Source organism: Genypterus blacodes, unplaced genomic scaffold, assembly GCF_046128005.1.
Source record: "Genypterus blacodes isolate CSIRO-AG114 ecotype Tasmania unplaced genomic scaffold, CSIRO-AGI_Gbla_v1 ptg000093l_1, whole genome shotgun sequence".
NCBI lineage: Eukaryota > Metazoa > Chordata > Actinopteri > Ophidiiformes > Ophidiidae > Genypterus > Genypterus blacodes.
The window spans coordinates 36,079-60,000 of record NW_027466897.1 but is presented as its reverse complement, the minus strand read 5'-3'; the positions used below and the strand labels follow the sequence as shown (position 1 = coordinate 60,000).

At 44.5% G+C, this 23,922-nt stretch overlaps 3 protein-coding genes across 5 annotated transcripts in view; 1 reads left to right on the top strand and 2 right to left on the bottom strand.

Annotated features, from left to right (window-relative positions):
- The window catches only part of LOC143007766 (vang-like protein 1), a 13,777-nt gene extending 10,239 nt beyond the window's left edge, over window positions 1-3,538 (bottom strand). The window contains exon 1 of one of the 3 annotated variants that reach the window (XM_076159218.1): window positions 3,246-3,538. The gene's annotated coding sequence lies outside the window, so the exon portion shown is untranslated. The other 2 variants (XM_076159219.1, XM_076159220.1) reach the window with 2 other exon arrangements.
- Window positions 3,539-5,882: 2,344 nt separating this feature from the next.
- LOC143007777 (helix-loop-helix protein 15-like) lies at window positions 5,883-6,257 on the bottom strand. The gene has a single exon (XM_076159235.1). It carries the CDS (start codon window positions 6,255-6,257, stop codon window positions 5,883-5,885), a length of 375 nt encoding a protein of 124 aa, XP_076015350.1.
- Window positions 6,258-11,903: 5,646 nt separating this feature from the next.
- LOC143007741 (ribosyldihydronicotinamide dehydrogenase [quinone]-like) lies at window positions 11,904-13,246 on the top strand. Its single transcript, XM_076159190.1, has 6 exons — window positions 11,904-11,965; window positions 12,038-12,205; window positions 12,289-12,419; window positions 12,530-12,643; window positions 12,712-12,813; window positions 12,903-13,246. Exons 1-6 carry the CDS (start codon window positions 11,962-11,964, stop codon window positions 13,200-13,202), a joined length of 819 nt encoding a protein of 272 aa, XP_076015305.1. The 5' UTR covers window positions 11,904-11,961; the 3' UTR covers window positions 13,203-13,246.
- The last annotated feature ends 10,676 nt before the right edge of the window (window positions 13,247-23,922 follow it).

The window sequence follows — 23,922 nt, the reverse complement described above, 5'->3', positions numbered from 1 at the left end:
ATACTACCTGTGTAACATCTCAGACATACCATGTAAACACACCGTGAGAAGACATTTTGTCCAGCACATCCATGTCCACTGAAGCAGCCATCCTTTCTATTTATAAGTAAACATGATGTTGAACACGCGGGGGATCTCAATAAGTAATGGCCATAGCATGAACACACCACTCACAGCATCAGAGCCCGTGTCACAGCATCAAAAATGGAACCATTAGCCAGATTTTAGATGGAGGAGCATCGTCTCTCTAACCCACATCTGGAGCGTCCACTGTTGCCTTGGCAACAACAGCGGCGGCGGAGGAGGCAGGAGGCCCTTACTCGTAGTGGTAATAATCAATCACCCCTACTGAGAGTAAATTTGTGTGATACTCTTAGGAGGGAGAGAGTGAGGGTGGGGGTGGCACGAGGAGAGAGAGAACACAAAGAGGAAAGAATGGCTTCTCATGGCACTGAGCACCCTTACGGTTAAATGTACGAGCCCGCGGTTTGAATAAAAGCTGTTAACCCCCTGAGTGCTGATCTGCGGACGCGTGGCGGTGCTATGTGGGCCAGGCCGACTCTTCAGAGAAGCCACTCATCCACGAGATGAGCAGGAAAGAGGCATAGCCAACCAGGCCATGTGGAAAATCGCAGCCACGGGGAAAGAAAAACTATCAGTTACAAACCGAGGGACGCGTATGAATAAGGCATGCAAGGAATAACAGCACGCGTCACAGAGCGGCTGCCTGAGTGAGGGGGGGTGTGTGTGTGTGTGTGTCCCAAAAACCCAGTCATTCCCTCTGAGTGACGATGCTGTGCATTGAATAAACTGGGCCCTGGTTGAAGAGCGAGTGCGTTTCTTCTGCGGACCGTTCCGCCTGGCTGCGCCTGGGAGACGAGCACGAGAGCAGAAAGTGACACTAATGTAAAACAAACACTCATTAATGTGTTTGTTTAGCTGACTGAAGCTGCAGGACAGTAGGGGGTAATTACACATGGTCAGGCACGGAGTCAGGAACATGCTGGCTGTTATAGATTGGTGTCAGGCTAAACATCATGTACTCACACATACATAGGTACTCATTAGTTACTCATATGAATCTGGGATCTGAGTGAAAACGAGCGTTTCTCCTGGTTGCAAAGACATTCGGCCCCACAGATGCGTAGAATTTGAGAGTTCGATTGCTCTTACAGTGCTGGCACCCTATGGCACAGATGAGCCTCATCCTTCATAAAGACGACAAGCTAAGGCCCTGGTTACCATGGTACCCGTGCCCTCCCTCACTCCCATTATCCGTCTTGGCTGTCTTTCTTTCTTTGCCCTGTCCGGGTGGCATTCTGCCATAATGTACCAGATGCAGCAGCTACGCTTCTGCTTTTAAGACAATTAAAGTCTGCAAAAAAGCAAGACATCCTGCTGGGTGAGACAGGAAATGAGTGAAATGTGAATGTAACTATTGCCTTTCAGCCCTCTGAGCTTAGTAATGGTGCTGTAAAATCTAATAAAGTGTGACAGATAAGAATCCCAGGTCTCTCTATGGATTTGGAATGGCCCTGAGGAACAGCTGCTGATTTCGCATAATATTACAAACACAGAGTCCATGATGCACACACATGGAAGTCTTAGCTCAGCAGACACGCAAGCAGACTTCTAATTAAGTGGAAGCACCACACAGGATACATTTGAGGCTCCGGGTCCTGTTTGTGTATGTGTATGTGTGTGTAAGACAGGATTTGAGTGGGTGCTCAGCGTTGTGACACCCCGGCATTACATTCTTCTACACAAAGATACCTGTGCGTTATTTGAACAAGAATGTGACCTTTGAGTGACTTGGATGGAGTCTCGGCCCCTCCCACTCCGCTGCTCTTTCACATAAGCACACACACACACACACACACACACACACACACACACACACACACACACACACACACAAACACACACATAGTAAAAAGAGGAAATTTAAGACCTGACACAGTTCTCTGGAATGCGAGCTTCGTCACTCCTGATCCTCTCATGTGGAACAGAATAAAAGGAAAGTAGAGGGAGAGAGAGCAAGGTGGAGCAGGTGGGAGGGGCGTGGGAGAGAGAGAGAGAGAGAGAGAGATACCTCAGGACATTCCTATCTGCACAACACGGCTCTTAACGCCGATAAATACACTACTTAAGCACTGCTGCATGTACAAAAAACATCCATCTTTATAAACACTTACGCCACCACAGCCACTTTAGCTCTGAGAACAACTGATGTTTTCCTGAGGATGACTCATGTTTATAAGGGTTCACATCAGTCACATCCTCCCTGAATGCTGAGGCCATTCATCAATATGTGGATGTGGATGCTGATAGAGGTGAAGCTTCACACACACACACACAGGCACACACACGCACTCACACACACACACACACACACACACACGCACACATTATATTTTCTGCTAAGCGTCTAAAGTGGAAATTCAAGATTTGATTCCAGAAAGTTGTGATTCTACCTATTTTTCAGGCCAAAAAAAGTTTGGGAAATAAAGTCTAGCCACAATTTTCTCATAAAGAATTGCAATGAAACGAAAAATTGCAAAAGAATCTTGACTCTAGAAGATTCAACCCCCAATTTTTAACATGGCAACTTCAATGAATAAGCAGGAATAGGCAGAAAGTGGCAGACATGGCAACATTTTCAAGTCCAGATTAGTCTAGTTAAGGCTTTTATATCGTGCAGATGAAACCGCAGCATGAGGGGGATGACAAAAATGTGCAAACTGACTTCAGTGTGCAGAGAATCCGCACCTGATCCAGCTGTGCGGCGGGACAGATGATGGTGATGATGGTGATGATGATGAAGCTTTATGGGCTCTATGGACTCACACATTAAACGCCATTTGGGGCTGTGAAGGCTCCGTCTGAGATCTAGAGATGTTACTTCTCCGTTACACACACACGCACACACACACAGCTGCAGTTTACGGTTACAATAGATCTGCTTACAGTCTCCCCCTGATCACCGTTAGCAACAAACCATCACCGCACACCACGCATTGATCCAGAGGCGACTATCCGCTGCGATCACCGAATCATAATCGAACAAAAAACGGTTCGCCACGCACAAGCAGCTCCATTTAAATAGGTCAGGAGGGCGAACAGGCTACATCTGTCTGAAGGAACCATTTTACCGCACGGCAGCGTTGAACTTGGCCGGTTTAATCGCTCCCGAGCCCCGGGCGCAAACACGGACACGCCGCCTGCGCCGCTAACCGTCCGCTTACCTTTATATTAGAAGTGCGTCATTCCTTCACCGGTGTGTGAACGAACTGCCGCCGCTGCCACCGAGGCTAAGGCTGGGTGACTACCGGAGGCTGCCCCTGCCCGAGAGCCATTATGGCTAAAAGAGCGCACACACACACTCACTCACACACACACTGAGCGAGAGAGAGAGAAGGGGAGAGGGAGGGAGAGAGAGAGAGAGAGAGAGAGAGAGAGAGAGAGAGAGAGAGAGAGAGAGAGAGAGAGAGAGAGAGAGAGAGAGAGAGAGAGAGAGAGACACCATAGAGTCCACTGAACGGAGGAGCAGTCTGTTCAGCCGAAGGCCGCAAGAGGGCGCTGCTGTTGCTTCAAAGCCGGTATGACAAGGCAGGACTTTGTACTCGTACGTAAGTGACATACGTAAGTTAATTAACCCCCTCAGTTCTTAGGTTTATATCTGTGTGTTTTCCTTTAATTCGCCACTTTAAAAAAAAGCCTAAATGTAAAAGGGACATTTTTTGGCGAAAATCTTTTGTTTACAAGTTTGTTTGTTGCTTATCATTAAATTTGGATCACATAGCAACCATATGGGGAGGAATTCATTAATGTGTACTGTAACATTTTGATTAGATCTTTGTAGTAGAATGATTATACATCAAGAATTAACCAGAATCATGGAGAAAACTCTACAGTGACCCACCTATTTTAGAATGATTTTTCTCATCAAATGTGGATCACATAGCAACCAAAAGTTGAGGTTTCTAAATTTAAGTGAATTATATTCTTGAATATTACAAAAATATATATATATAATTATATAAAATTATAATCATTCATATTATCATTAATTATCATATTATCATTATTATCATACATCACAATTATTATTATTATTATTATGCACATTTTCCTTCTAGAAAAAACTCTATAAACAAGAACTGACTTCTATTCCAACTCTATGTTTCATGCACTGAATCCCATCAATTGCCTATGTGCAGCCATCAGAGGGCAGCATTGCTCTTTCCCAACAGACACACTGACGTCTGAACCAATACTGTCAGTAAGTTTAGACAGGGAATGTGTGCAGAATATTTACTTTCCAAAACAGTCTACGTCGTCAAGACCAATCTGCTTAGACAGAATTATCCTGTCTCATTTTCAGACACTGTGACTCAGTTTGATGTAGTTTTAGTTTTTGACAATAATTGGTAAAAATCATAGAGAATACTGATAACGGTCTGGGCACTGCTTGGCATTTCTTTATCTGATTGTTGGGGTGCACCATTACCCATCTCTCTGGCCTAGTGTGTAGTTAAAGTGTGTATCGTGCAGTGTGTAGACAAAGGCCTGTCACTCTTGCTGGTGGAGTGGACATGAACAATACCCTGAGCCCCTTGGGCCACATTACACTGCAGCGGCGCACATAAAGGGACACCCAGGCGCAAACAGCCCCTGAGTCTAATGGAGAGGAAAAGTAATGGGACGTGCAGGGTTACAGCCAACACGCCACACACACGTTAGTCTGTTATTCCCTCTTTCTAACAACAACATTTGATGGGTTTGGAGGATTCTGCGTCAGTCTGATCTCACAGGACATTTGATATATATTTCGAAAAACAACAAATGCTGCTTTGTTGTCAGGAGCAGAACTGTGGACCACGTGAACTCATTCTGGGTGAAACCAAAACCAGTAGAGTCCAAACCATAAACCACAGAGACAAACTTTGCCTGAATCGGTATTTTTGTTTGTCAAAAACACAAATTGTGCATTTAAAAAAGGAGAATATAAGACATTTTACTGGAGGCAGCAGACAGTGATCTCATCATGCAGCAGATGGGCCTCATTTATCCCACTATGCTTCATACTGAGGATAACACTGCTGCTTATATTCACCATTGGTTTTGAGTGTTGTTTTGTTTAATGTTTTTTCAGTTTCACATTGCCTAGTTTTATCTGTGTGTGTGTGCTTGTGTGTGTGTGTCTAGACATGAAGCATAATGTGGTCATCTGTGCTCGTCTGGAGGAACACCTGCCCCGACAATGTCTGTCATTCATCTGCCAAACAAACAACAAGACCTCACCATGCTGCTTGGGCTTTATGAGAAACAGATGAAGAAGTGAAATTAGAGCAACAAAAATGCAGCTCAGTTTGCAAAAACAGTTTAAAAATCGTGTCTTTCATGAGAAGTATCTGTATCTGTTTTCTCCAAATCATCACATTTCCCTGCATATTGAACACATGTTGTAAAATCAATCAAGTATTGAAGCCCAGGATCAGATCATGTGGGATATGAACTGAAGAGGCGCTGAGATTTTCAGACTGCAGGTTTATTTTCAACATAACAATCTTTAACCATTTCCCACACTGGCAGTCAAAGCACAGAGGAACTGTATTGCTTCTCATCTGGCTGAATATTTCAGTACAGACAACACAAATTAAGTATCTACATGGTATTTCAGTTCGAAATTAGTCTGGGGCGGATAGAACCTTATAATAGCAGATAACAAGGCAATGGTCAGCTTTCAAAATGATAGAAAGCCTGTAGTCCTGCCTTCTGTTCCCCAGGAAGAAGTGACCAAACCCCAGGTCTGGTCACTGCTGTCATGATCCTGGTTGTAGTTGTGACATCATCCCGTCACCATAGCTACAGGTTGGTCCTCACACGTCGAGCACATGGTTGAGGTAGGAGATGTAGCAGATGGCCAGTTGCAGGATCTCTATCTTGGACAGCCTCTTGTCAGGGGGGAGCGTTGGAAGCAGCTTCCTCAGCTCAGTGAAGGCCACATTGAAGGCCACCACTCGGACCCTCTCCCTGGTGGCGTGTGCCGACCGGTACCTGGCCGTGGCTCGCCTCCTCCGCCTCCTCTCCTGCCTGCTGAGGGGGGTCGCGACCCCAGAGTGCGCCTCTCCCTGTACATCCACGGGTATGGCCGGCAAAGGTGCGCAACCTGCCTTGAGAGAGTCCAACAGGGCCTCGGAGTCCGTCTGTCCCCACTGCAGGTCCGGCTCAGGCTGGTCTGGACTGAGCATCATGTCCTACAAAACTCTGGAAAGTTTAGTTTTAGTTTCAGTTTAGGTAAATGATTATATTGTCTGAAGTTACTGAGCTCATAATAATCACAGCCATAATTTACAGCAGGTTCACCTCTTCACCACTAGTTGGCGCTCATGCACAGTCGATTTCGATTTCTGATCTCCTACAGCTATGTAAAACTTGACGTGTGGGACAAAGAAACGTTAAATGAGCGACCCGTGTGCGCCCCCAGGCGGCGCAGGCGCACATGACCGAAGGCGATAGGCGCTGTCCGTGGTGCTGAAACAACACAGGACTGAAAACAATGTATTCAACTTAATAATAGATTTAAAAAAAGAATTTATTTCTAAAAACATTTAAAACTGGGACCATACAGCTATTATAATGAGTAATACTTATTATTAGGAGAAGAAGAAGAGTGGAGGTGTTTCTTCATCTCTACCTACCTTCACATCCAAAGGAGATCCACTTGACTGATGAGTTTAAAATGAGCGATATCACATTTTCCTGTTGCATCTCATCTCCATAATGCAGTCAGAGGTGAAAGTCTCTTTTCTTCCCTTTGAGATCCATCACTTTCTTTGCCTTTACTTCAGCTGAGTCACTTTTAAACAGCCACCCGGGTCTTCCTCTCCTCTCCTCTCCTCTCTCACACTGACAGCTGCGGGTTGCATCCTTCAGTAAAAGTGGCAGCTCATTGATCTGTCAGTTCCCCTCCAGTCTCGCTTGATCGTGCGGCAGATAAGACGCCCCTCTCCCCATAAAGGATAGAGCCAAGTGACGACATGCGCGACACCATAAAGTGTGTGTGTGTGTGTGCGTGTGTGTGTGTGTTTGTTGTTAAAGCCTCTCCTCTCCTCGCACTTCTCATTCCCAGCACACTGAACACACACATCTGTACAGAAACTTTTGAGTAGAAGTTGGTGAAAAGCCAGTGAATTGATCTCAATCCTTTTGATCAATTGGATGAAGAATATTGCAAATCACGCAATCAGTCATGATCACTTGTGTTAAATAGAAAATAAATTATAATAAGATAATGAACATGATAATGAAGGAAAGGAATCTTCTGGAAACCATGAACTTAGAGAGATCACTTTTTAGATTGATATCAAACTGGAAAAGATGTACAAAAGTGTTTGTAAATCCGGACGTCATCTCTCCTCTCCTCCATGATTTAATCCCACAGGGCTTGTCTCTTTCCTAAGGTCAGACTGGATCATGTAGCTTGACACTGGACATTGTGTCTTTAAAGCCCAGTGGACCCGTAGATAACTGGGGATCTGTAAAACAAAAGACACGGCCGCCTCATAAGCTATAAAACGGCACCAGGGCTCCTGCTCTGCCAACCTCCATCACTTTAACAGGCCCAGAGCTGATAAAGGCGCCCGGTGTGGAGCTGGAGTGCGTGAGATGAGCGGGCTGCATGAGGAATGAGATCAGGTCTCTACAGTTAAACTGCTCCTTTATTCAAGCAAAGCAAATGGGTTGACACCGCGCTCAGGGAAGGTTACTGTATTCAGCGTCATGAAAGTGCGCTTTATTATAGTGGCGCTTGTCCTTGTGTATATGAGGCCATAAAAGAGCATCAAGTGTTTGTGTGGTTGGTGTGTGTCGGGGTATTTGTATTCATTGTTGTGTTTGAGTGAAATCACAGCTCTAACCTAACACCAAGGATGGAACATGATGCTTCAGCTGTTAGAGAATCTACTATAAACAATCAATGGAATTATGTTTGGTTATGATAAAAGCTTTAGGATGTGATGAGCATCATTAACACCTTTACTTATAATCATGAGGTGACAATTACTTTTGTTTCCTGTTAAATGTCGACAAGCGTCAAAATGTCAAAGCTGCCAGATATAGATTTGCACCAAGGGGCATAAAATCACAGAGAACGTCATTCACAATTATGCTCTTACTCTCTCTCTTACTAAAATACCTGGAAGCAGCATTTTTTGTTTCAGTCGTCAGAATTGTACTTTTATTTACTACAATGATATAATCTTTAATCCCAAACTACCACTGTGATTCCCAAAGAAAGATCGGTATAATGATTATTTTCGATGTGTTTGAGGTTCTCTGTGTGTGTGTGTGTGTGTGTCTCTCTCTCTCTCTCTCTCTCTCTCTCTCTCTCTCCCCCCCCCTTCTCCACCAAACTCTGGTGGGTGTTGCCCCTACGCCCGGTCACCATCTGTTCCATAATACAAATGAACCGAGCTGTGACTCTAACGATGTCCTCTCCTCTTCTTCATATGTAAACACTGTACATGTGTGTCAAGAAGTGGCTTGTGCCGACATCGAGCTTGTGTAGTACTGACAATACATTAGGTCTACATAAAATTACATATTTTACATCACAGCCAGGGCTACAGGATCATTTCAATGGAGAATAAGTTGCTATAGACCGTCTGCAAGTATTTCCTGTACATGTAAGGCTCTGATCTAGGCTTTATTTGTGACATCATCAATACTGAGGCTACACCAACATCAATACTGACAAATCACACATTATAGGTGCAGATGACTTGACATTGGTTTCAGATTCCCTCTTCCTTTCATTCCACTCCCTCTCTCTCTCTCTCCCTCTCTGCCTCTCTCTGTCCTCTCTCCTCCCTCTGTGTGCTCGCCATCTGCTGATTTGGAATCAGATGACATCTAATCGATCCATTTTGTAACCATGGCCACGGGTGTCTGGAGGGATTTGAGGAGGGAATGAGATGAGACATTACAGGAGTCTGGCAAGTCTTAGCCACATTTGGAAGAACATATTCAGTCGCAAATGTGGACTAGAGACTTTTATTCTCATTCTAACTGGAGAAAAATGATGATGACAGAACCTACATCACATAAAATCCAGAATTTCGTCTTTCATGATGATGTTATCGCTTCCACACAATTTGTAGATTCGCAGCAGCAAAATCTATCTTTATTGGATGTGTGACAGTATTATCTGTGAGTGATGTAAAGCTGAAATCGTCTAATTATGAAATTCTAGCACCTGAGCACCACTGGAAGGTCCCAGAATTACAAGGGCACAAAATCAATGTGTGTGGCCTCTAGGTGGCGTTAAGAAGGACATAAATCTCCTAATTGGTCGCTTGTTTTCGTTGTGAATTGCAGCTTTGACCAACCATTATGTAAGTTGATGCTGAAGAGGTGTAACGTCAGATATGCACGATTTCCCGGTAATATGGTAAAAGTATATAACACTCTGACATGAATGTAAAGTTTTCAGCAATCAAAATCTTATATTACATCCTTCAACTCCAAACTTTATGTGAATATCTGGTAATGATGCACCTGGTGCCACGTCAGATTCAAGAGAAATGATTAGAGGTGATTGGAATCCTGTTATCCCCCTCATGCAGATGGCACCATGTCTGCGCTATAATGCAAACTGGAGATGGAAGAAAGTCATAGCCATAGCCAGAGCTCATAATTTGGCTAGGGTTTAGTATAATTGTAGGGTTATTGCAGAAAAATAGGGTCTGTGTCAGGGTCATCAAAGTAAAACCGTAAATGGAACCATACAACAGAGTGTTCGATCTCTCAGCAGTGAACACAAGACAGCGACATCAACTTTTAATCATTGTACCTGCCAGACAGCCGGCTGTGATTGAGCCAAAGTGTCACAGTAAATCTGGCTGCAGTGTTTGCTTGTGGTCATCGCACTGATTAGATAGCGGCATTAATCTGTTAAAGGTTGCATGTGGCGTGTTGTACAGACGATCTCTCCTGCTAATATATACCCACAATTCATAGCTAAGCATCTGGATGGGCTGTTACTGTCTCTGGTCTTAACCTCCTCCACCTTGGCAGACTCTCACAAACTGTAATTAAATTATATACAGCGTCCAACAAGTCCACAAGCTATTTGTGATATTGTCGCCCTCTAGTGGAATATTGTAAACGTACATGTGTCATCAGGTTGTAACAACGAATATCGACTCTTTTTCAAGTCATTGGCAACATTCATTTTCCGATCATGTACATTTCTATAGAATTATTATAAAAATCAGACATCGTTCTATTTCACGTTTGTTAATTTATTAAATCGGCACTTTGCGTGTTTGTCAACTGACTTGACTTAAAAATAAAGGCCCATTTCAAATCGCTGTGTTCGGTATTATTAGGAATTAAGAAATAAATCAACAGAAGCAGAAAACATTGTTACATAGCTTAAGCTGTTGTCAGATCAGTTTGAAAGCTGTAGAAAGTTGAAATTACATCATCATTTTGAGTTTTGGAGGTAGGTTTACTCTTTGTTTACATTGGATCACACATTCTACCTTTAATTGCAGCATGTTTAGACGTGCAGCAACATTTCAGTGCAGCAAAACGGAATATACAGGCAGTGTTGTGATGTTTGTTTTACATACAGCAGAGATCATAATCCTGTAGTTCTTACATTGGCCACAAGATGGCAAAGTTGGCTACGTATTCACATCAGCATGCACCAACATATGAACTGAAACAAGAGGAGAACCCCTATGGTGTGTGTGCGTGTGAATGTGTGCGTGCGTGCGTGCGTGCGTGCGTGCCAAAGATGGCCTGCAGATGTTCCTTTTGTGCCGTATGTCAAAGTCTGGAGGCAACAATGAAACATGTGAAAACACCAAATACCTGCCACAGTGTGAAACCCACCTGCAAAAATCAACATGGGACACTCCAACAAATCATGTAGGTTGTAGCATGTCGGGATCATGTAGCTCAATACATCACACACCATGAAAACACACCTCGAAGCAAAACACATGTGATCCCCTCATGTCACAACAGAGAGGAAGTAGCCCAGGGGCTCGGAGTGGGGAAACCTATGGATGAGGCGATGGCGTACGTGACACTGGAGGTGGAGAGAGCCGCCCATATAGAATGACTTTAAAAAGAGAAGAATGGCTCAGCAATAGGAAGATAATAAGACACAAGGACACAGATATTATGAAGACAGATAGTTGACAAATCATACCCACATGTCTCAGTCATGTGGTGTGTCTGCATGCATGCGTGCTCATGTGCTAATATAGAGCAGTTGTTGATTAGCCCCCTGCCCCCCGGCCCCCCCGGGCCCCCTCCCCACAGTGGCAGGCTGGATGGGGACGTAGGAATGTTTTTCGTCCCAGATGTGTGCCAGCTCACGCTCGCCCTTTGATGCCGGTTTGCGTTTGGGAGGAGAGTCCGCTTGAGCAGGAACACGTCCGTGAGCGGGGCCCCGACCGCAGGCGACTGGAGGCTAACGTTAAAAAGGAAAACAGAGCTACAGCGCTGCGACGGTAGAACGATACAAGCGCACCACCGCAGCTGCTTCATGTGGTCGTTTAATGTCAGGAGTGGCACACAATTATTACAAATGTTGTAAGCAGACACACAGAGACGCGGACAGAAGACACGAAAACACTCTCTCTCTCTCTTAAACTACACACTTACCTCATTTTCCACACTGCATGGAAAACATACATTCCCCTCCCTTGACTGACTAACAGTTGCGTGAATTTGACGCACCAGAGACGAGCTCATGAGGCGAGAGAAAGCTGATTGACTGATGACCTTGATTGCTGATTGACTGCAGCTGTGGGAGAGGAACTCAATCAGGAAACCAGCTGTTTAAAAGCCGCCCAGGCCTTTACACAGAATGAGCTATTCCTCCATTGGGACACCAGGTAAAGGAGTAACTCATCAGCTGCGCTTGAAACAACTGTCAGAATGGGTAAGTTTCTGTTTTGTGAGTGTTTCTTGTCTTGTTTTATTTACTTGTTTAACTTTGTTGTCCTTGTTTCAGCTGGAACTAAAGTCTTGATCGTCTACGCTCACCAAAGCCCTGAATCCTTCAACGCTGCGGCCAAAAACGCTGCTGTGGATGTCCTGACTACCAGCGGCTGCACAGTGGAGGTGTCTGACCTGTACGTCCAGAAGTTCAAAGCCGCTGCTACTAGGGATGACATCGTCGGTATGTAAACAATCCCGCTCGCACGCAAACTCAATTTCGGTTGCTCTTCGGAAACTTGAGCCCTTTATTTTGTTTTTCTGCAGGAGAACTTAAGAACCCCAGCCGCTTCCAGTATGACCAGGAGACCAAAGTGGCCCTGGAGGAGGGACGACTGGTTGCTGACATCACTGAAGAGCAGCGCAAACTCAAGGAAGCGGACCTCATCATATTTCAGGTATAGCAAATGTGGGGTTATTGACTTCCTGTCTGGCACGAGTTGACCGAATGTGACTGTTGTAGCGCTTCCTGTCGGGATATCAAGTTCAACTTTGTTTCTCTCTTCAGTTCCCGATGTACTGGTTCAGTGTTCCTGCCATCATGAAGGGCTGGTTTGACCGAGTGCTCACACTGGGATATGCTTTCACACGGGAGAAGCGATACAACCAGGGATTGTTGAGTGTAAGGTTCATGGAAAGATGCACTTGTTGTGATTTGTATTGGTTTTTCTGACATAACTGTCTTTTCAGGGAAAGAAAGCCTTGCTGTCCTTCACAACCGGATCTCATGAGTCTGTCTTCAGTGTAACTGGCCTTAATGGAGACATGAATGTAACTCTGTGGCCCATTCAGGTAGTTTCCTGGACGAGTTCCTCAATCTAACATTCTAATGCTTGTTTGTGAAGATCCCCTTTTATAACGCTGCTCTTCCTCTTCTCCAGAACGGCGTCCTGCGTTATTGCGGTTTGGACGTTCTGGCCCCTCAGGTCTTCTGGGCTCCAACATGTGTTCCCCCTGAGGCCCGTGACACCATGCTGTCAGGCTGGCGAACACGGCTGCAGGGCATATTGGAGGAAACAACCCTCTCCTTTGCTCCGCTGGATAACTTTGACGGGGAGAAGGGCTACCAGCTGAAGACTGAGATCCATCAGAAACATGCCAACGAAGAATATGGCCTCACTGTGGGAACCCACCTGGGAAAACCACTCCCACCCAACAACCAGATGAGGGCTGGATGCTAAAAGATCAACCATGTGTCCTGAATGTGTCTCAGAAATAAACTTTGAAGAACATTAATATTTTTCTGCTTGGAATGATTTGATCGGTTCAAAACATTTAATCTTGGAAACTGGATTTAAATCAAAGCACTGTAGAAATTGGGATCTTAACATGAACACAGCTCCAGCCTGCTTTGGTTGTCTCTTTAGAGTTATGACTCTAATCAAATGTGCACGAAGGAGTCACACTTGAATGTCCAGCCAAGAGCAATCTGGCTTGGAACATCAAGAAGCTGTAAACAGCCCTGTTTTTAGTCAAAACAACATTGGAACAGTGTATTAAAGGGTGGACAACATCAACAGCAGCATTAAACACTACTCATCCCCTTTTCACTGTCGGGGCCAAAAGAGGTAATGTTTGCAGCTGTGGTATTTGGCAGATGTGCCAAGTCCTACACAAACTGATCAAAGGTGGCCTGAGGAGTTTGGTAAACACTTTTTTCCACATGACAAGGGTTCTCTCAAGTGAACAGTGTGAAATAGAGGTTTTGGTCTCAAAGCTGCAGCGCTCGTAGCCTTTGTTTTATATCTATTTTTGGTAAACTCTTGATAGATCAGCATTTTCTCCAATATCAATGTGCACTTCCATGTTCTGGCAGCTTGGATCATCTGGGCTCCATCTTTCATTCCCTGTCAGGCCGGCAGCACCACGCTGGAGGCCTGGTATTCAAGACTGTGAGGCCTCCTGGGAGAGAAACGCCCCTCTCCTCTTACTTCCTCAGACGGCTTTGATAGGTGGAAGTGTTTCCAGCCAAAGGACGGTCTGAAGGTGGGGGAGCCCCACTTGGGTCAAAATGCTTCATGGCTGTTAAGTTTTGGAGTGACATTCTTATTTTGAGTCAAACTCGCGTCGTTTGGTTTGATGCAGCTGAAATGTTTGTATAGCCACTTTACAGACATGCTGGCGACCTGAGAGTCTGCTGCTGCTGCGTTGGCTTCTACACACAATCACAAGTGGCCCAGCACTTTTCCCATGAAGCGGCTTTTGTTTGGGTATGGAGGAAATGAGGTGGAGGCGGGGGGCACACTTGAGGAAATGGCCTTCCACTCTGATCTCCAGACCGCAGCCTGTGACAGATAGAAACTCTGCTGAATGCCTGATTCACAGCTGGGGTTTCACAAGGTCACCATGTGTTTGTTTGAGTCCAGTCAGGTCTCGTTTCATAATCACCTGTCTCCCAAACGTGGCAAACTTACATCTAATGATCTGGGCTATCTAGCTGTTTGATAGACTTGAAGGGTTGAGATTGGCAGTGCAGCCTATCTGAGTTAATGTGTGTTAACTATTGGGAGTGGTAGATCCCAAAGTCCGGCCTGTGTGAACCAGAATGCACTGATTTGTATCAACCTTGTAATTATTATGAACAGATTTTGCTGAATGAACAGATCTACGCAGTAAGATGGACGATCGGGGGCTCAGTTTTCATTTTCCATTACGCTTTGGAACTTGTTTGTTTTATATGGATCATTGTCCAAGATAGTAATCCACAGTGCTGGAGACTGGAGCGCGGTGTGTTTATGTGCGTACGGAGATCACAGACTCTGATCCGCTGTCCGTCCGGCTCTCCCATTGTCTCATCTCGGGTTCTCCCAGACCGGCTGGTGAAAAAGCAATTTGCTACCAGTTCAATTGGAGGAAGTGGGCAACCAGGCACGGAAAACCCGGCTCCGCTTCACACAAAGCCCAGAGTCACACACTCATTCATTCACAAGAGTTTCAGCAGTTTGAATGTTTTTGCATAATCAAAGCGCAGTGATAGTGAATATTTAGAGAATTAACTAACCCGCCATGAAATTGCCTTAAAGTAATTCATGCTGTTTTCAAGATAATCTTCTTAAATTCTAAGAAAGCAATAGATCAAAGACTTGATTTCCCAAACGTGACATTAGATTTGGTGAAGTGTTCAGTCAAAGGAAGCTGAGGTGATTGATTATTCTCTGTTGACTCTCTGGTGTTTTGATCCGGCGGTAAATGGGTCTTTGTGTTTGCACCAGATGTGACAAGGTTAACAACAGGCCAGCCATTAAAAACCATGACCCACAACAGGGAAGAGGTGAAGAATGAGAGAGAGAGAAGAGAGAGAGCGAGAGAAGAGAGAGAGAGAGAGAGAGGGAGAAGGACATGGAGATTTGGCGAGAATGAGATTTATATCATCCATGTGTTATCCTTTCACTCTGTCAGGAGCTACATTAAAATCTAATCAGTTGGCCCCCTCGCAAGATGAAAACCATCTTTTCAAACTGTGCGCGCGTGTGTGATTGATTGTGTCCATGTGTGTGCGTGTGCGTGAGGAAAGTGAGACACGGCGACGGGTAGCTCTATTAAGTACGGCAGCAGGAAAGAACCACCGGTGTCTACCTGCTCCAATCCCTCTTGAGAAAAGGATCATGGTTTCCTGCCCTTTAATGAAGATCCAAATGCCCCCTCTGGCTTCCCCTTATAGTGCAGCCATTGTGTGTCCCCCCATCATTATGGAAGTGAGGAATTCAGTCTGACATCTGAGCACAATCCTCCAAACTAGACCAGTCACAGTAGGTTCACAGTTTGTCTTCAGGCTCACAGACAGCTCCCCACTGTCATCTTTAATGAGTTTAGTTTTGACCCCCATACTTAAAGAAGCGGACTTTTGGTCAAGATCCGGTCTGAAACAGGATTTAATCCGGACCGGAGATACTATTCCGTTCCGGCCGGTGGAAAAAGTTTCACCCCCACCCGACCCGGCCTGCGTACCAGCGACACATTGTTATCCTGTCCCTTTGTAATTGTGCTGTTTGGATTTTATTTTTGTATTTCCTGACACAACACAAACGTCTTATTGTGAAAGGGACGTGATCTGTGGTGGTTAACTGATTTTGATGGGAACAGAGAAAACCACAAGGCACCTACAGCTCTTTGTGGAAATCGTTTTAATCCGGTGTATGTATGTGTGTGTGTGTGTGTGTGTGTAATACTTCAGCTGCGGTCATTTTTTGAAGAAAACAAAAAGGATGTTGTGTGACTTTTAATCACAAATGACAAATAAAGGCCATCATCTTGATGAATGTGAGTATAATACGTATATGTCTGTGTTTCTTAATGATAGATCTGGTGTCCCTCAGGGTCACTGCCATTTCCACCACGCCGCATACACGAAAAAGTGAATACAGGAAGTTCTTTCAGGGCATTTTATGAGAGGTTACCATGGAAACTGCTGGGTCGCCATGGTAGAGCACATGGCAGCAGAATCATGTGAGTTCTTTGGAGGGAACATAAAAGAGAAAATGAGATATGGATTAAAAGGGGACGTCACACCTTTTTAATTAAAAAGTAAAAGTAATATAAACATGTTCTATTTTTTTACAAAAATGACATTATACCTTTTAATGCCTATATATGCATAATGTCATTTTAAAATATCCCTTTCCACCAAAAGAACCCCTTAAGTGCCAGAAAGGTGTTTTATTTTGAAAGGATGGTTTGAAGACTTTATTTGAAGGCGCCTTATTTTTCCCATGTAACTTTCAGTGGAAAATTAACTGAATTGCCAAAATATGCGATGAGTTTGCGTGTCTGCATGAAATCAACAGATCAGGTCCACCTCCCGGCTCAGGAGGATGGAGGCTCCTGCAGGCCCCAGACACACACACACAGGCACGCACACGCACACACACACACACACACACACACACACACACACACACACACGGACACAGTGTTTCCATTTTAGGCCACGCGAACTTATATGCTGGCTTGTTTATTCAGACTTTTCACTATTAATGTGTTTATTTTCTGGCACGCAGCCTCAACAGCTGCTTAGATAAATGATGAAAAGGTGGAGAACAACAGCTGTGTGGGAACACGACCACAAATAGAGCCTAAAGAGGGGTTTTTATTTTGCAAGGTCCAAAAGAAAGGAGGGAAAACACAGGCGAAAAAAATAATAACAAACACTGCCTTCCTTCCTTCCTCTTTTCCTGAACTTTTGCAGGATGTGTCTTTCATCCGTCACCCTCTCGTCCTCTTCTCCATCCTTCTTTTGTGTTTGTCCGCTGCGTTCTCAAGTGTGAACATAGAGGAAACCTTCAGGCTCTGACCTCAATACTTTCACACACCTTCATGCTCAGAGGAGATTTGATCGTTCACTCAAGTACTGTGCTTTAACCTGTATGTATGATTTACACACAGATACCTAACTTCAGTATTTCAATGTTTAAGAGGCATTCTACTTTTATTTTTACTACATTTCTTGAGTTAAGATCCTTTTTCACTTGCATCCTTTGCTTGAAAACCCCAAAAACTGGAGATATGAGGTTTCCATCCGACATCCACCATCTTCTTTCTTCATTATTAAGATTTAAACTTTTCTAAACAAGAAGTAACATACGTATTGTGTCATCAATAGTAAAAAATTGTGCAAAACGCTTCAACCGAATGGAGGACAAGACATCAGCCATCTTGTGTGTATTGTAAAGTATAAACCTGGCTTTAGAGCACTTCTCAGGCTCTGGTTCTGTTTACACACACACATGGATATGTTTTGCAGTATATCTGCTTGTCTCATGTGCCAGACCACATACAGCACTTACATCACATTGGACTTACAGGCCTCGTCTTCCTGACTCCACTCGCTCTCATTCATAAAGTTATTTGAATGGCTCCGCCCCCCCACCTTGGAACAGCATTGACAGCCCGTGCAGAAAACTTTGAGTGATTTTGGAAACGGGTGATCGTCCGTGGAGCTTGGATTGCATATCGGCCCACCAACTGAGATCCAATCCTAATGCGATGGCGCGAATGCAACTGCTGTCATCGTCCAAACATCATCTCCAGATACCCAGACTTCATTTCAGCACAATGGATCCATGTGTTTGCTTGTGCCACTGGCAAAAAGCAACCAGAGTCTCAGATTGCGTCCCTCACACACACACACACACACACACACACACACACACACACACACACACACACACACACTCCAGTCAGTAGGATTAGCTGTGATTCGTCCCAGGCGAACCTGCGCACTCTTCCGCTTTTGATGAATGGTCGGACATCAGACTACGCTTCCATTCTGGCTCTGATGAATACGGTGCCTGGCACGCCGAGGCCGATGGGAGGCGCCCGAAAGAAGAAGAAGAAGCTGTTTCGTATTTACGAGCAGAGGCAGAGAGTGTGACTGGGAGGCTCGGGGAAGGCTTTGGTGGTTTAGGGGCGTCAGAGCTGGCTTGAAGTGACGGGGTTAAGACTGCAGTCAGCCATTACGCTCCTCTGTAAATCCTTTCTATATTGTAATGAGAAGCAGATTTCTTCTATCTCCACCACAGCCTGTGATGGGAGGAACAGACACATGTGAGAGTGCAGCACATCCTGCCCCTCACTCTTGTTTGATCCTTTGCTCCGCTGTTGACTCCCTTCTCCCTCCCCTATCTCTGATTCAATCTCCTCCTCGCCTTTTGTTTTCCCCGCGTCTCCCTTGCCATTTTCCCCTCACCGTCAAGCCTCTGTATTTTAATGAGAGGCTACAAATGGCTCATATGTTTTTGTCTGTGAGTAATAGATGTAACCGGGGCCCGAGAATTATAGATGGGACCGTAGGGAAGAGCAGAGAGAATAGATAAATGAGAGAGCGAGTGTTAGTGCCCCTCACCAGGAGCTCCAGGCGCACACGGCTCAACTCCAGATGCTGCCTGGGTTGCCACATCCTGGCCGTAATCCCCCTTCAGTACTGTTTTCGCTGGTGTGTATGGGATCGGTGGGTAAGCCGTGAATAGAAACCACCTGGGACGGAGCGCAAATCGCTAGAGGTGATTTTCCATCACGTGTTGTGACTCAGATCAATCACGCCACAGTCATTTTAAAGGACCTTATATTTACAGTGCACAAACGTTTAGATCTTCCAGTCCATTTCTTTACCATGTTTTTCTGCGTTATTTATTCTACGGTGTTGTTTGAGCAGTGTGGAGTGTTTACAGCCAACAAAGACTGAGATGTTTAGTTTCCCCTCAGTGCTCCAGCTCTTAAACTGTGCATCTCTGTGTTTGTCATTGGAATGTCACTTTGTCTATGTTTATATCTGCTTGTTTACTGTGGATGCTACTTAGTAGTTTAAAACTGGAGGGGAAACCATGGCAACATTGAGCTTTTCACGCACGTATAACTCAAGAAACAAGCAAAATAATGTGATATATGTGTGCAAAAATAATAATTCATGGGTTAGAATGACCTGAAGGGTGGAGAGGTCAATCAATCAATAAATGGTCAATGGTTTGTTCTGTTGTCTCACAGCAGGAAGCTTCTCTCTCTGTGTGTCTGCATGTTCTCCTCCAGGTGCTCTTCCTCCCCACAGTCTGAAGTCAAGCACAAACTCTCAATTCCCCCGCAAGTGTGGATAAATTATTGCATCTGTGTGTGTGCATGTGCGTGCGTGTGTGCGTGTGTGCGTGTGTGCGTGTGTGCGTGTGTGCTTGTGTGTGTGTGTGTGTGTGTGTGTGTGTGTGTAAGCCCTGATACAGGTGGTACAAGCTCAAACCCCCAGTGATCCTGCACAGCATCATGAGCTATTGATGATGACATGATGATCTATAGCATAAAAACTATTGTAAAATTGTTTTTGTCATTTGGAAATGTATGGCTGATCCATGTCTGTTAATTCATTTTATTTCCGGCATTTTTCTTCCTTATTCCGTCAAAACAAGATTAAGTGGATTTTTTTGCATTTTTCCATTATAAAAAACCCATAAATTGACTTATTGGACTGAAAAGCCAACAAAGTGACTTCAAACTGCTCTTCAAACACACAAAGCTGCAGCCTGTCCTCATAATAGATGTTTTAGATGTCAGTCTATCAGCTATGAAGTTCCCTTTCCTGATTTGTTGCTCACCGTCCTTAGATGATAAATAGACTGGTAAGATAAAGCACCATAAGTTAAATTGGAACAAGCGTCACAATCTAGCGCACATGTTGTTTATTTCCCTCGGATGAGAAAAAACAGGTTTAAATCATCTGAAAACAAGATCCCCAGTCTGTCTTAGATTCGTCTTTTGGCAGGGCCCACAAACCGGAGAAACCTTTAGCTGCAGGCTTTCTCTAAATCCCGCTGAATTCCACAAGTGCTGATGGGCCATTTTTCATGATGTGTGACAGAACAATAGAGGTGAAAGTTAACCACCTTATCTATGGACTCAGCAAGGAAAAGCAGCGCATACAAACGCACACACCAGGATTGTCTGGATCAGATTACAGAACAGAGCTGGGAGCAGTGAGGTGGATGGAGGAGCCCCCTCACCCCACACATACACACACACACACACACTGCCCACCCCCTCCCTTTGAGAGATTCTGTCAGCATTCACTCACTTATCAATACTGGACACTCACTGTCCCCCCGAGCAAGGCAGTGATTACCCATCTTCTGCGTAAGCCTAATGGCCAGGCTCATGTTATTGAACATGGCGTATGTGTGTGTGTGTGTGTGAGTGGGTGTGTGGAGGGAGGGAGGGTGTAGCTGAGCAGAGAGCTTTGGGAGAAGGCAGAGCTCGCTTTTGTTCGAGTTCCTATGTGGCGATGATGGACAATGTCAATGGACTGTGTGAGCTACGACCGCTCAGTGACAGATTAGTGAGGTCAGAGCGAGAGAGAGAGAGAGAGAGAGAGAGAGAGAGAGAGAGAGAGAGAGAGGGAGAGAGAGAGAGAGAGAGAGAGAGAGAGAGAGAGAGAGAGAGAGAGAGAGAGAGAGAGAGAGAGAGGCGCATGAATTGATGTTTCCACAGCTACATACCTGTTCAGCACAAAGCCTGCACCCTGACTTCTCCTGCATGATTTAGACTGGAGCAGCTCTCACATTTCACCTGCATTCACGGGCCAGTGAGGGGCGTTCTCTGTTCAGCGTGAGGAATGCCGCGATGGCTTCATTTCTCCGCAGAGACACACTGTTTCTGCCAAAGTCAAGCACACCTGCACGAACACATCCCAGAGAGAGAGAGAGACACAAAGGATCGCCTCATCGGCAGCACGCAGAACATCGGCGGTAACACAACACTTTCTCTTAAAAATCCACCGTCCCAAGTCCACGAGGACAAACACGCTCGCACTCACTCCCTCCACCAGGCTCCCATGCACTCCTTTCAACTTCACTCTCCCTGAAAGACAATTGCAAATGAAATACAGATTACACAAGGGATGAGCGGGAAGAGGAGAGGGAACTGCAGGAGAGACCCTCAGAGCAGGAGAGAGGCCAAGTGTTTATGGTTACCATGTGGTCAGAGAGGGAGTCGGAGAGAGTGAATAGAGATTTGCACAAAAATAGAATGTATCTCTCAGACCCCCCACTGTGATGTACGTTACCATTAGGAAGAACTCATTCAATCTCTGTCTCTGCTTTCCCCGTCAGACTCCCCCACCTCCCCACCCCCAGACTCTTCGGTCGTCACCGCCGGCCCGGTTTCCCTGCAGCGGCCTCCAGCCCTTTTCCATCTCCTTATCTCCTGATCATTTTGTTTATTCAGTATGTGAAAACATCTGTGCCATGACCTTGGCCTGATATAAAAATGAGAGAGAGAGAGAGAGAGAGAAAGAGAGAGAGAGAGAGGGTGCTCCCCCTAAACATGACCACAGCAGCAAACATTATGGTCCTTAAATGGTCATTATCATCTCAGATAAAATGAAATCTATTTTCACTTATATAATTTTATTTTATTTTATTTTATTTTATTTTATTTTATTTTATTTTATTTTATTTTATTTTATTTTATTTTATTTTTTATTTTTTATTTTATCTTATTTCTTGGCACCATATGTGACATTTCTGTCTCATTGTTCTGTGGCCATTGATTCTGTTCTATTCATTTCTATTTTTATCAGACAATTTTTTGATAGAATGAACATGGGAGCTGGATGTGGTCTTTTCTCAGACAGCACTTCACACACTCTCTCTCACACACACACACACACACACACACAGAGACCCCTGCTGTTCTCAGAGGAACCTCTCTGTCCGGCCTCCCTGTGAATGAGACCTGCTGAACAGAGGTTGGCAGCAGTTTGCAGAGCGGCGGATGCTTATCAGAAAGGCTTACAAATCCCCCCTGATGCTCCTGATACGGAGGACAATGGCCGTGCGTGCGTAGCGGGAGCTCTCTTTAAAGCCTCATTGAAACTGACTTCACTTGTCTGCTCCTTAATGAGGTCAGAGATGTCTGCTCGCTGTGTTTCATCACTCCGTGCAGGTCCGTGCAATCATAATAAACCTCAGGCCCGTGACCTTTGACACTCTCCGATGTGTTTTCCCAAACCAAACGTCGTCGCTCTGCCGTATCTTTGTCAGTGCAAACACTACTTTTATTATTATCAGTCCCACAGTTTCTTCGTCTTCCTCTCCTCTCTGGACACGCCGTCCTCACAATGGACTCAGGGTTAATTGCCCCGGCGGGCGCAGCTGTGAGGCCACCAGAGTTGCAGGTGAGCTTTCAGTTAACGCATTAGCCTCCCACAATGCTTTGTGCCGCTTCCAAGAGGATGTGGCTGAAATGAGATGAATGCTGAGGCTCCATAATGAAAACAAAGCAACAAGGAGACTTCTCACAGCTGACAGCTCCTGTTTGCATTTTCCAAAACAAGCTGCGCATTATATTTAGTCATTTGGAAAAGAAATGAGATGTAACCCTTTTGCTGCTGGAACTGTGTGTGTGGATTATTAAAAAAATGCTTTAAATTGAGATTATTTGTTGGTTATTCCGTTGCGTGTGTGGGAGCAGATGTTAGGTTGAACCTGTTTGTTGGTGTTGGGCGGGAGAGAGGTAGCGTTGTTGTGGTTTACCTAATGTCTGCTCTGTAGTTTCATATTTATGTAACCCTGGGGCGAGGCGCAGGGTGCAGGAACTGATACACCCTGACTGTTGAGTGTGATAGTCTACTGTGGTTACTTTGCTCTTTACAGTACATTGTGTTAGAAAGGTTGGCTTTATCCACATTGTAACAGTGTTGTTTAAACTTTTGGAGCCATTTACCAACTAAAAGCGTCCACCTAAAGATATCACAGAAAACCCTTGTGTGTGTTGCACTGAACATGAGACGTTTACTGCATGATATTATTTATTATTATTGTAATTATTATATATTTTTATTTTTGTATATGCATGTTATTTTTACATTTTATATTTATAGTAGAATTTTTTAATTTTTCAAATGGATAGATTGAATACTTTAAAAGCTTGTTGGAGTAGTAAAACATTCTGCACCCTGCACCTGAAATGGGACAGACAGACACGAGCAGATTATCAATGAAGAATCTGATTCCTTAATAAAAAGCAACAATGATTTTACATATAAATCATTAAAGAAACACATTTTAGTTATGGAAAAATGACACAGTAACAGAATTTTACTGAGTTTACAGTTTTAATTGTTTCGATCCTCAGCAGACATTTCCAGAGTCACCTGCAGGGGGCGCTGTAGTGCCACTACTGGTACACTTAATGCTGTTTGAGAACCACTGACCTCTACCACTTAAGTCTTGACACTAAAAACGCATCAAGATGTTATATAGGTATTCTTATAATCACTTTGTATAGATTCTACACGATAAATAAATAAAGATAAAGGACATATAGAGTAATAGGAGCTCAATGGATCACTGTCTGCAATACACAATTGCATGAAACTTTCTAGAAACAGGGGTTGTGAATCCGGTCTAACTTGGGGTTGTCGTT